The sequence below is a fragment of the Carassius auratus genome, chromosome 28 (genome assembly GCF_003368295.1).
Source record: "Carassius auratus strain Wakin chromosome 28, ASM336829v1, whole genome shotgun sequence".
NCBI classification, from domain to species: domain Eukaryota; kingdom Metazoa; phylum Chordata; class Actinopteri; order Cypriniformes; family Cyprinidae; genus Carassius; species Carassius auratus.
The window spans coordinates 19,506,674-19,520,703 of NC_039270.1; the positions used below are offsets into that span (position 1 = coordinate 19,506,674).

Below are 14,030 nucleotides of genomic sequence, written 5' to 3' on the forward strand. Positions count from 1 at the left end.
TTGTGCATCTGTTTCTTTTTGAATCATATTAACACACTTCAGTTTGTGAGATGTTTGGATTGAAAAGTGTGCTTATGCTATCTATTTTATTTTATTTTTTAAATTAGATTTTGTATTATTATTATTATTATTATTATTATTATTATGTAGGCTACAAAAAAAAAATAAAAAAAATAAAGAAAAATAAAAAAAGAATGCATTTTAAATTGTGGCTTACGTGTTCAAATACTTTTTGCATCCACTGTATTGAAGTAACTGCATGGATAGTTGATACATAGTTCCCCCCAAAAAATAAAAGAATATATACTATTCCAAACCTGCATGATTTAATTTCTTCAATATAGAGAGAATTTTGACTGGACATTCTTTAACGTATCATCACTTTGATGTATTTCACTACAGAAATTATTTCAGCTCAGGAAGACATGGAGCTATTAAGTATATTCGCTTTTAGTTGAGTATTTCAATTAAAAGTAGATTAATAGCGCCACCTAGAGGATTATTCGGTACTTAGGTACTTATGCAGTTCACGAAGAATCACTAAAAGCACAGCAAACAGCATAAATAAAGTATTTCTGTCGGTAAAGTGTGTGTATATATTTACCATACATATATGGCAAGCCAAATTAACTTTTATTCATTCGCAGGATATGTATTCTTGATATCAACAATTCAATTTTCACTAGTAACAATGTTAATTCTTGATATCAACAATTACATTTCCACTAGTAACAATTAGAATTTTTGATATCAACAATTACATTTCCACTAGTAACAATGTAAATTCTTGATATCAACAATTACATTTCCACTAGTAACAATGCTAATTCTTGATATCAGGAATTATATTTCAACTAGTAACAATGTTAATTCTTGATATCAATTATTTTTAACCTGGGAATGCCAATAGGCAAGCCAAATTAACTTTTATTCATTTGCAGGATATGTATTTTTGATATCAACAATTCAATTTTCACTAGTCAAAATGTTAATTCTTGATATCAGGAATTAGATTTCTACTAGTAACAATTGCTATTTTTGATATCAACAATTCAATTTCCACTAGTAACAATGTTAATTTTTGATATCAGGAATTAGATTTCTACTAGTAACAATTGCTATTTTTGATATCAACAATTCAATTTCCACTAGTAACAATGTTAATTCTTGATATCAGGAATTGTATTTTCACTAGTTAAATGTCACCATAGACTTCCATTCAAATTTAATTGTTGATATCAAGAATTGCTTTCTTACTAGTTGAAATTCCGATCTCACATATCAGAAATACAATTCTTACTAGTAAAGACCTTTATTTTTGATATCAGTAATCACATGGTTACTAGTAAAGACGTCTATTCTTGATATCAACAATTTAATTGTTGATATCAACAATTAAATTCTTGATATCAACAATTTAATTGTCACTAGTGACAATGTTCATTTCTGATATCATGAATGTGATTGTTACTAGTAAGAAAGCCATTTTAGATATCAGAAATTATATTGATATCAGAAATTATTTTTCAGATATCAAAAATAACAATTGTAACATGTTGAAATACATTTACTGATATCAAGAATTAACATTTCAACTAGTAACAACTAAATTGTTGATATCAAGAATTCACATTGTTACTAGTAACAAAGTAATTATTGATATCAACAAAGGCAGTTGATATCTGAAATCGTCCTTGCAACTAGTGAAAATAGAATTACTGATATCTTAAATAACATTTTAACTAGTAAAAATACTTTTACAGATATGTAGAAATGCCATTTTTACATGTAAGAATAGCTATGGTAATGAGATCATGAATATTAATGAGATTTTCGACACTCCTCCTTTTTCAGCATTTGCCAAAGATGGCAGAAGAACGTCCACGTGCAGAAACGGCTCCTCTTTTATTTATTTTTGTCAGTGAAACTTGAAAAATTATATTATGGACGGATTCATTTGTAAAAAAAATTGTTAATTGTAAAACAAAAAACAAAAAAACATTTATGCTGTTTCCTTTTATTGGCCACCAAGTCCTTCGGATAATTAAAGGAAAAGTGAACAAGGCATTAATTTAGTTTTATAAATAACTTGATGTCGCTTTTTCAGGTGTTTATTTTTGTTTTTATTACACTTTCTTCTGATACATCAAATAAAAAACACATCTAAAGGAAAAAATATAACAGATAACAATGCATCATACAAACGGTTTACTGGACTTTTTTTTTTTTTTTTTTTTGAATATCGTTGGCTATATTGAATGAGTCGTGTCCTAAAAGGAATAATTTTTTATATAACATGTTATCCGGTTCTTGAAGCATCGGTGGACAAGAGGAATGGTAAATATATGTACACTGTTATACAAGCTGTATACTCACTACTTTACATTGTAGCAAAGTGTCATTTCTTCAGGTACTGTCATATTAAAAGGTATAATAAAAATACGAAACGTGAGAGGTGTATTCAAATCCAGTCAGGCCATCAGTCCCTACAATCTATAATGTAAGACTCTAGAAAAAGAACAGCACTTATTTTTGTTACACCCACAATTTATACAGGTGTTCCGGTAATACTTTAAAGTTAAAGTAATGCACAGAACCGATTAAACAAGGTACAATTCACAATGACGGTGAGAAAAAAAACAAGAAAAAAAACATGTTTTATTAAAATAATCATTATGAATAATTCATACATGACAAACAGCTGAAAACGATAATAAATACAAACATAACTGTATAAATAAAATCGGAAAAAGATTAGAAACATGCACATCAGCACCACACTCTATTTAGCATAACACCGCCTGCAATAGGCTACTGGGTGAACTGGAACGTAGTAACATATTCCTAGTACACAGATTCCACATATTCCACATAGCCATTTCTCTCTAAATTGCTTTCGATATATAATCGAAAAAGTGTCTTAAATAAATGTTAAGTAATGTAACGTCATAAGTCTGATTGCAAATTTTAATCGATGTATTTCTAATGTATGCAATGCACACTAATGCTATTTAATTTGAAATGAAATGCCATCCAAACGGTAACTTTCCGGAGCTCCTACAACTAGCCCTAACCTTACCCAATATCCATGTTATTTTTCACTTTTCGATAATTTCGTTGAGTTTTATTGAAAATAAATGCCTTTCCGATGTGATACGGGACGTGAAAAGGATAAAGAAAGAGCTCGGCAAAAGGCGGAATCGAACCCAGGTCCGTCGCGTCAAAACGTACATGCTTGGCGTTTAACCATCTGCGCCACAGAAAACGATAATACTCCAATGTCTTTTAACATCTTTGACAAACACTACCCTACGTTTGTAGGTGGAGTTAAATCGTCCCTGTCGAAATAAAAACAAAATAATTATTAAAAATAGCCTACAGGAGCGTTTTATTTTCATAAGAGGGCAATCGAATGTGCCCATTCTCTTTTGTGCTCTGTATCTTGAAGTTTATCCGCTATAAACATTCATAAAAAGTTGCACTCGTCATTAAATTATGCTCATATCCAAAAAGGAGTTCATTGCTATGCACATATCCAAAAAGGAATTCATGATAACTAAAATAACAATTTTTACTAGTGAAAATGTAATTTTAACATGTAACAATTAAGTTAAAGATATCAAGAATTATGTGTATTACTAGTTGTAATTTCATTTTTGATATGATAAACGCATTTTTGCATTTCTGATGACGTCATTTGTGATATCAAGAATACGTGTCATTACTAGTGGAAATGTAATTGTTGATATCAACAATTCAATTGTTGATATCAAGAATTGACGTCGGTACTAGTAACGTGTGATTACTGATATCAAAAATAAAGGTCTTTACTAGTAAGAATTGTATTTCTGATATGTGAGATCGGAATTTCAACTAGTAAGAAAGTAATTATTGATATCAACAATTAAATTTGAATGGAAGTCTATGGTGGCATTTAACTAGTGAAAATACAATTCCTGATATCAAGAATTAACATTGTTACTAGTGGAAATTGAATTGTTGATATCAAGAATTAACATTGTTACTAGTGAAAATTGAATTGTTGATATCAAGAATTAACATTGTTACTAGTGGAAATTAAATTGTTGATATCAAAAATAGCAGTTGTTACTAGTAGAAATCTAATTACTGATATCAAGAATCAACATTTTAACTAGTGAAAATCGAATTGTTGATATCAAGAATTAACATTGTTACTAGTGACAAATAAATTGTTGATATCAAGAATTAACATTGTTACTAGTGACAAATAAATTGTTGATATCAAGAATCGACGTCTGTACTAGTAACCACGTGATTACTGATATCAAAAATAAAGGAGATCATGAATATTAATGAGATTTTCCGACACCCCTCGTTCAAGCGTCAGCATTGGCCAAAGATGGCAGAAGAACGTCCACGTGCAGAAACGGCTCCTCCTTTATTTAATTTATTTTTTCGTTGAAACTTCAAAATTATATTATGGCTGGATTATTATTATTATTATTATTATTATTATTATTATTATTATTATTATTATTATTTTGTTTGTTAATTGTAAAAAAGTAAGTTGATGCTGTTTCTTTTTATTAGCCACCAAGTCCTTCGGATACTTAAAAGGAAAATTGAACAAGGCATTCGTTTAGTTTTAAAAGTGTCTTCATGTCGTTTTTTCAGGCGTTTATTTTTGGTTTTATTACACTTTCCTCTAATACATCAAATAAAAAATAAAAAACAACCAAAAGGAAAAACATTAAAGGGGATAATGCATCATACAAACGTTTTACTGGACCTTTTTTTTCTTTTCTTTTTTTATAATATCGCTGGCTACCTGAAGGAGTCGTGTCCTAATATGCATTATGAAGCAGCGGTGGACAAGAGGAATGATAAAGTCTATTGAACCTCTTTCTCATGTCTGTCTCAGCCATTTCAATGTTATGAAAGCCCATGAAACCTTGGCCTTGGATTTCACCACAGCATCACATGTTGCCACTGGAGTCCTCTTCCAGATCTTAGAGACCTTGTGCTCTTCCACCTTCCATTTGACGATGCCCATGCTTGACCAATCCATCACCTTTCACCTCAGCTTCTTTAGCAATGCAGTGGTCGTCTTGAAGGTGTGTTTGGGGTCGTTATCCTGTTGGAATACTTCCCTGTGGCCCAGTCTCTAAAGGGAGGGGATCATGCTCTGCTTCAGTATTTCACAGTACACATTGGCATTCATGGTTCCCTCAGTGAACTGTATCATCTCCCCAGTACCGGCAGCACTCATGCAGCCCCAGACCATGACACTTCCACCACCAAGCTTGACTGAAGGCAAGACACATTGTCTTTGTACTCCTCACCTGGTCCCCGCCACACGCTTGACACTATCTGAAGGGAATACGTTTATTTTGGTCTCATCAGATCACAGGACATGGTTCCAGTAATGTCTTTAGTCTGCTTGTCTTCAGCAGACTGTTTGCAGGCTTTCTTGTGCATCATCTTCAGAAGAGACTTCCTTCTGGGACGACAGCCCTGCAGACCAATCTGATGCAGTCTGAGCACTGACAGGCTGACCCCCCACCCCTTCAACCTCTGCAGCAATGCTGGCAGCACTCATACGTCTATTTCCCAAACACGACATCTGGATATGATGCTGAGCACGTGCACTCAACTTCTTTGGTTGACCATGGCGAGGCCTGTTCTGAGTGAAACCTATCCTGTTAAACCACCGTGCTGCAGCTCAGTTTCAGTGTCTTGGCGATGTTCTTATAGCCCACGTCATCTTTATGTAGAGCAACAATTCTTTTTTTCAGATCCTCAGAGAGTTCTTTGCCATGAGGTGCCGTGTTGAACTTCCAGTGACCAGTATGAGAGAGTGAGAGCTAGATTAACACACCTGCTCCCCATTCACACCTGAGATCTTGAAACACTAACGAGTCACATGACACCAGGGAGAGAAAATGGCTAATGGACCCAATTTGAAAATTTTCGCTTAGGAGTGTACTCACTTTTGTGGCCGGCGCTTTAGACATTAATGGGTATGTGTTGAGTTATTTTGAAGGGACAGTAAATTTACACTGTTATACAAGCTGTACACTCACTACTTTAAATTGTAGCAAAGTGTCATTTCTTCAGTGTTGTCACATGAAAAGGTATAATAAAATGTTTACAAAAATGTGAGGAGTGTACTCACTTCTGTGAGATACTGTATATTTAATCAAGTTTGTCTTATTGGGGTAAATTATCTACAAGCTTTAAACATATTTCTATGCACACCAATAATATTAAACTACTGTCGCTACACTACGGTTATACACATTTATTGCATTTATTTTCAATTCAGCCAGAAACCTAGGAGTTGTGATGGATCATCAGTTATACTTCACAGACCACATTGCTACAACGAGCCAGTCCTGCAGATTTGCCTTATACAACATTAGGAAGATTAGACCCTTCCTGTCAGAGCAAGCCACAGAACTTCTAGTCTACTCTCCAGACTGGACTATGGTAATGTCCTCCTGGCTCTTCCTGCATGTACTATCAAGCCTTTGCAACTGATCCAGAATGCAACAGAAAGGGTTGTCTTTAATGAGTCAAAAAAAGCTGATGTTACTCCTCTCCTCATCAAGTTACACTGGCTACCAGTAGCCGCTCGCATCAAATTCAAGGTACTGATGCTTGCCTACAAGACGACCACTGGCACGACACCAACATACCTAAACTCACTGGTTAAATCATATGTGCCCTCCAGAAGTTTGCACTCTGCAAGTGAACGACGCCTTGTGGTGCCATCCCAAAGAAGTTCAACATCACTCTCACGGACCTTTTCCTGGACTGTGCCCAGCTGGTGGAATGACCTCCCAATCTCAATTCGTACAGCTGAGTCTTTACTCATTTTCATGAAACATCTTAAGACTCATCTTTTTCGCAAGCACTTAACCAACTAATACTAGCACTTTTCTTTCTCTTCATATTTAATATAAAAAAAAAAACCTGGATATGCGTTCTGTACTAGACTAACTGAGACTTGTCATGGCACTTGTATACTGTTGTTGTTCTGTTGTTGGCCTGACTGCTTCTATTGTTCTCATTTGTAAGTCGCTTTGGATAAAAGCGTCTGCAAAATTATTAAATGTAAATAAAACTGAAAAAGGCTTAGAAGAATCCTTAGAAATCTGAAAAATTAATACCACAGCCTTAATCTTTCAGTTGAATTGGCTGATAGTTTAGAGTTTGATTTTGCCAGGGGCTATTTGAATACAATGAATTATATTTACACTAAGTGAAAATAGCATATTTTATTAGCAATAGATTGTATTTACCTTATTTGATAATATGAGTATTTTCTTACAGTAATAGTAGTTTGATGCTGTTTGTGTTGCTTATTGCAAGTAGTGACCAATATGTGCACCTCATTATTGTATTAGGCTACATTATAAAACAGTATAGGCTACAATAATAACATATTGAGAGTAAATTATAATTGTTATTTACAAATGATTAAATGGAAACCTTCCCTACAATTAGCCCTAGCCTTACACAATATCCGCGTTATTTTCCTCTTTTCGATAATTTCGCTGAGTTTTATTGAAAATATAAGCCTTACGATGTGATAGGGGACGTGAAAAGGGTGAAGTAAAAAGCTCGGCAGAAGGCGGGATCGAACCCGGGTCTGTCGCCTCCAAAAGCAATTGCTTTGTGCTCTACCGTCTGCGCCACATTAACTGATAGGATAATGATGTCTTTTTGCACTTTTGACAAACACTAACATGCGTTGGTAGGCGGAGTTGAATATTCTCTGTCAAAATAAAATAAAAATAATTATTAAAAATAGCCTACAGGAGCATTTTATTTTCACGAGAGGGCAATCGAATGTGCCCATTCTCTGTTGGACTCTTTACCTTGTCGTCTATCCTCCATAAACATTCATAAAGGGTCGGACTCGTCATCAAATTATGCACATATCCAAAAAGGGGTTCATTGATATGCACATATCCAAAAAGGAATTAATGATATCTTAAATTACAATTTTTACTAGTGAAAATGCAATTTTAACATGTAAGAATTAAGTTACTGATATCAAGAATTAAGTGTATTACTAGTTGTAATTTCATTGTTGATATGATGAACTTATTTCTGCGAGTGATGACGTCATTGTTGATATCAAGAATACGTGTTGTTACTAGTGGAAATGTAATTGTTGATATCAACAATTCAATTATTGATATCAACAATTAGATTGTTGTTAACAAGAATTAAATTGTTGATATCAACAATTCACATGTTTAAATGTTAAAACGGCGCCAAAACTATTACAGATATCAAAATGCATTTGTTACTAGTTACAATTCTAAATTCACATATCAGCTTTGTATTTCTTACTAGTAAAAATATAATTTTTGATATCAACAATGACATTTTTACTAGTAAAAATGTGAATTCTTGATATCAACAATTTAGTTGTTACTAGTTGAAATGTTAATTCTTGATATCAAAAATGTAATTGTTACTAGTGACACTGTTCATTTCTGATATCTGAAAATGTATTTCTGATATCAACAATTGGGAGGGTAATTTCTGATATCTAAAATGGCATTCTTACTAGTAACAATTACATTCATGATATCAGAAATAAACATTGGCACTAGTGACAATTAAATTGTTGATATCAAGAATTAAATTGTTGATATCAACAATTAAATTGTTGATATCAAGAATAGATGTCTTTACTAGTAACTATGTGATTACTGATATCAAAAATAAAGGTCTTTACTAGTAAGAATTGTATTTCTGATATGTGAAATCGGAATTTCAACTAGTAAGAAAGCAATTCTTGATATCAACAATTAAATTTCAATGGAAGCCTATGGTGACATTTAACTAGTGAAAATACAATTCCTGATATCAAGAATTAACATTGTTACTAGTGGAAATTGAATTGTTGATATCAAAAATAGCAATTGTTACTAGTATAAATCTAATTCCTGATATCAAAAATTAACATTGTTACTAGTGAAAATGTAATTGTTGATATCAAAAATTCTAATTGTTACTAGTGGAAATGTAATTGTTGATATCAAGAATTAACATTGTTACTAGTAAAAATTGAATTGTTGATATCAAGAATACATATCCTGCGAATGAATAAAAGTTAATTTGGCTTGCCATAATACATATGGTAGCTACACAGTGTGAATGAGTCCCCAAAGACTGAGGCCACGTGGTCAGCTCCTGCAGTCAGACTAATAGAGCTGTACGTGTAAACTCAAAGGCAAACCCTTGTGTGCAAACTGATAAAACATCAGGACTACACCCGAACAAACAACACTGGAAACGTCTTTACACTCATGAATATTTAATCATGTCCATATGTCAAATACTACTGAAGCCTCAGCCTGCAGCACTGTTGGAGTACATCAACAGAATGACATCCTATATCAAGTATTAAAGTGATAGATATATAGATAGACAGACAGACAGACAGACAGACGGGGCGGTTCAAATATTAAAATGTGGCAGTTCTCGTTCTGACGTGACATGTACTTCCTTGAAGGGTGGTGCGGTTCTTTCAGGAAACAATTGTGAAAGTAAACAGTGTGTCATCAAGCCGGACAACCCGCCGAAGCGCTAACGAGGGGCTAGAGTGTCACGAACGCGGACATGGAGACGAGTGCTTACGGTGCATCGCTGGCCGGAGGAGCCTTCGATTTCTGGAGCTTTGTAAAGCGACCGCAGACTATCGCCAGGCTGTTGAGTTGGGTGAGCTAGATCAAAGTCATCGCCAGCTAATCGAGCTAGTGCTCCCACCACTCGGTGAAAGTTTGTAATACTGGCGCTGGCCTCAAAATGTCTTAGTTTAACTGAAATCTCAATTCTGCTGTCACAAGTTGCAAAACACAGACCATATGGCAGCAGCAGTAGTAGTCTGGGAGTTTGTTGTTGAGGTCTGCATCATGTGACTTGTCAACACGGGTAAACTCAAGACGTCAACAAAGGGGCTCTTAAATACTTAGTTTTCTGCAGCTAGTTTGTGTGTATTCATCACCTGTTATTACACTGGCCATTTTCTTCTTCTTCTTCTTCTTCTTCTTTTTCCATCTACTGCAAAGAAATGCTTTTTAGAAAGAGAATGGAAGCACACAGTTTGAACTACAAAAAAATATTGCATTTTTAAATGTTAAATCTTTTGAGACAGCACTTTTAAGCAGACGTAGGGGTCTGAATGCATGTACCTAAATCTTTTTCTGTGTAAATATATAGTTTTTTTTTTTTTTGATAACCAACGTAGACATCTTGTGAGAGCGTCACGCCTCCCATTCAAACAGACACTGTACTGTGTAAACTCTCGCAGTAGAAGTTTCCTTTGTGTGTGTGAATACAACTGTGATGATGCATTATTAAAGAGATTTCTGTTTCTTTCCATCGCAGATCTTCGCCATAGTGGTGTTTGCCACCATAGTTTCTGAAGGCTACATAAATGATCAGCATTTAGACACCACTAAATGCATGTTCAATCAGAATGACAGTGCTTGCAGCTACGGAGTTGGTGTGGGGATTTTAGCTTTCCTGGTCTGTGTTATCTTCACTGTGCTGGATGCCTACTTCCCCCAGATCAGCAATGCCAACGAGAGAAAATACATTGTGTTGGGTGATCTTTGTTTCTCTGGTAAGAATTGTTCCAGATTTTGGTTTTTGTCAGTAACTTTAAGTTTAATTGCAGAATTCATTTTATTTAGTACAGTGTCTAAAAGCCACATATTTGATTGGATCTAAAACCTAGTGAGAGCATTGAAAGCTCACACTGTTCACACTGCCAGCGAATGCAACAACAAAGCAACCTAAATTTATGGTCATTGAGAGCTGGCATCCATGACTTTTACCAATGATACGTGGACATTTCCAGAGATAAGTAATAATACTTCTCACAACTTTTGACATGTCTCTGGAGATAATTTATAACATCTCACAGTAACGATAGTAGAGCACAAGCAATCAGAGTACAAATTCGAATTGGGATCGGTTTTATTTACACAGTTGAGGAGTTCATAAATGTTATTAGGCTAACCAGATTTAAAAAGGTCTACTAGGCAGGCAGTTCAAAGGCATAAATGTTGGCATCATGTTGGTCATGGAATTTCACAACTGTGTGATATTGAACAATATCTAAAATAGAAAGTAAAAAGTTGCAATTCCAGCTGAGTTTCCATGATGTTAGCATGTTGCTAAGCTAACAACATGATAGTCTCTTAGCCTACCTACACTTCCAAGGTCCCATGTTTTCCAGATATATATGGTTCATTATGAACATTAAATTTTTTTATATGTTCCCAAGTTCAGTGGCCTGGTTACATATATTAAGTAAACCTTAAACTAAGGTCAGGAATAACCCAGGAATTGTTTTTTATTTAGTTTTTTTTTTTCAAAACCGATGAAAAAGTTTATTTTTTTTTTTTAATACTTTTTAGTGTAATGAAATATGAGTATATTTATAATTATCTAACTGGCTTACCCTCTTTTTTTTTTTTTTAATGGAGCTCGTTTCCTTCTCTTTGAAGGACACATGCTGTGATGTTTAAGAGGACAAAGCAAGGTTGCCTTCTTCATGTCTGAAGCACATTTACGTGGACTTAAATGCTCGTAATGGCTTGAAACAGAGCCATACCTTCTGTTACTCACGCACTCTTATTCATAATCAGTTAGTTTACCCAAAAATAAAAATTCTGTCATTATTTAACCCCTTTTATGTGGCGAGGTTTCCATCCTTTGAAAGTTTGCATAACCAAAACTCCTCAGATCCAAAAAGGTCATAAGGGTAAATCTGCGGTTTGATCACTCTATATGATGAAACGTTAAGGGGTTTATTTGACTTTTTCTGATCTAATATGGTATCGTATGTCCATTCATTCCACATTAGAACAAACGATTTGTATGGATTAGTTTGTCTTTTTTTTTTTTTTTTTTTTTTTTTACTTTGTGAAGCGTTAAAGTTCAGTGTAGGGACAGAAACTTCTCAGGTTTCGTAAAAAAATATCTTGAGTTGTATTTTTGTAGATGATTCAAAAGTCATTTGGAGTTGAGTAAACGATGACAGAATTTTCACTTTTGGGCGAACAAACCCTTCACGCTCCTCTCTGCTTTCTCATCAGGTGTGTGGACGTTCCTGTGGTTTGTGTGTTTCTGCGTCCTGGCCAATCAGTGGTCTCACACAACTCAGACAGAGGTCCTAGTTGTTGCAGCTCGAGCTGTGGTGACCTTTTCCTTCTTCTCCATTGGCAGCTGGGTGAGCACATCTGACTTCCTGGTTCTGCCTGACGGTCTACTTGTATATTTGAGCTACTGAAACAAGTAACATGCTTTTATCTCTCTCTCAAGGGCGTTCTTACCACATTCGCATTGCACCGATACCGCCAAGGGGTGGACGAGGTTGGCCTAGGCTACAATGATCCATCATCCAGTGACCACACTTCCCCGTACCCTTCAGCATATGCTGGTGCTCCAGCGGGTTATCAGCAGTCCCCATTCACCGCCAGTGCTGCGGGACAGGAGGGGTATCAGCCTCCGGCTTACTGAGGGGGAAGGCATTTCAACGCGTCTGAGAGGCTCACCTGTGTGGACTTTCAGTAGCTCCGCTTTTTCCTTTTCCATAAGAGTTGAAATTGTGACCTGGGATTGGTGTGTGCTTCGCTGGTGTGTTTTTTTTTTTCAAAGTTTGAAAGGAAGAAAAAAAAAAGTTATTTATTTTTATTTACGTCGGATGCGAATTCTAAATTCTACCCTAAGTTAAAAAGTTCCTTGCAGAGATTGTGAAATCCAGATTCCTCACCAGCTGCGGTTTTTACATTTAAGAAACTGATGGAATTTACTTCATTCCATGTCTTGAATGCACAATCACACGATGTAGGAAAGTCTACAGAACTGACGTGCCTTAAAAGTAGAATCGAAACAAATTTCCTCATATGCAGACAATAGAAAGTGAACAGATTCTCTTTGCCAAATACATTGCCACAATTGAGTAATTCTTTAAAAGAATCGCATTGCCATATATCTTTTTTTTTTAAAGTATGTACTGAATTGATTGCCAAATGGTTTTAATTACTGCTAACTTCAGTCTTGTTGAGGCTAGAATAGATAACTGATGAATAGGTCGATTGAGATTGTGAGGTAAGAAACAAACTACTGTAAACGTGCCTTAATTTAATTTGTTACAGACAATAGGCTTTGTGTGGATAATAAACCTTATTTTCGAACACGTTAAGCACCTGAGTTTGAAGTGGTGAACAATCATATAATGGAATGTTTTTTGTTTTTTTATTTCAGGCCAAATTCACTGCAAGATTTCTACCTCTTACTACTGAAATTGTGCCTTATTTTGAAATTAGTATCTAGAAATTGAAATTAATTTCTATTAACGCATTTCTGCTTTGACTATTTTAGACCACTTTTACTGTTTTCTTCATTTCCCTAAAATGAAAAAGAAAAGAAAGAAACTAGAATAAACATTAATCTTAAGTTGGCCACTAAATAGAAACTCTTTTCAATATGGACGTGTTTTGTTGGAGCTAGGAAAATGTCTTTTACACAGTTCTGTTATAACACATAAACGTTGTGTCCTTTTGTACATTTACTTTGCACCATTGTTTTTTTATTTTTTTATTTTTTTGTAACAGCAGGTATTGCAACATTCTCATTCTTGTAAGGAAATGCTGCACAATAAACACTTGATTCTTTCCAATGTTAAAATGTCAAAGACTTGTTGAATCCTTTTTTTAAATGGAATGATTGGGTGAGGGGTTAGTTCATATTTACATATTTACGCACCCAACCAGTACGAACTATTTCAATTTTACTCACAAACACAGATAAATTGATGTTGTTTCTGTATGTTTGAATCTGTATGTTTCAAAGAAAACCAATGGCGTACAATGTTGCAGGGGTTTATTTTTGGGTGAATTATCACTGCCTATACTAGATTTGTTCATGTCTGTTACACCAAGATTGTAACACGCTAGGCTTATAGTATTTAGGATTTTATTTTATTATCAGTAAATATAAGCCACTGGTGCATA

The 14,030-nt window shown here is 34.6% G+C and overlaps 2 protein-coding genes across 2 annotated transcripts in view; both read left to right on the forward strand.

The window, feature by feature from the left end:
* LOC113047539 (uncharacterized) overlaps positions 1-14,030 on the forward strand; it is a 402,993-nt gene that overhangs the window by 155,139 nt on the left and 233,824 nt on the right.
* syngr2a (synaptogyrin 2a) lies at positions 9,402-13,711 on the forward strand. Its single transcript, XM_026208951.1, has 4 exons — positions 9,402-9,723; positions 10,393-10,630; positions 12,111-12,244; positions 12,337-13,711. The coding sequence occupies exons 1-4, from the start codon at positions 9,625-9,627 to the stop codon at positions 12,532-12,534; spliced, it is 669 nt and encodes a 222-aa protein (XP_026064736.1). The 5' UTR covers positions 9,402-9,624; the 3' UTR covers positions 12,535-13,711.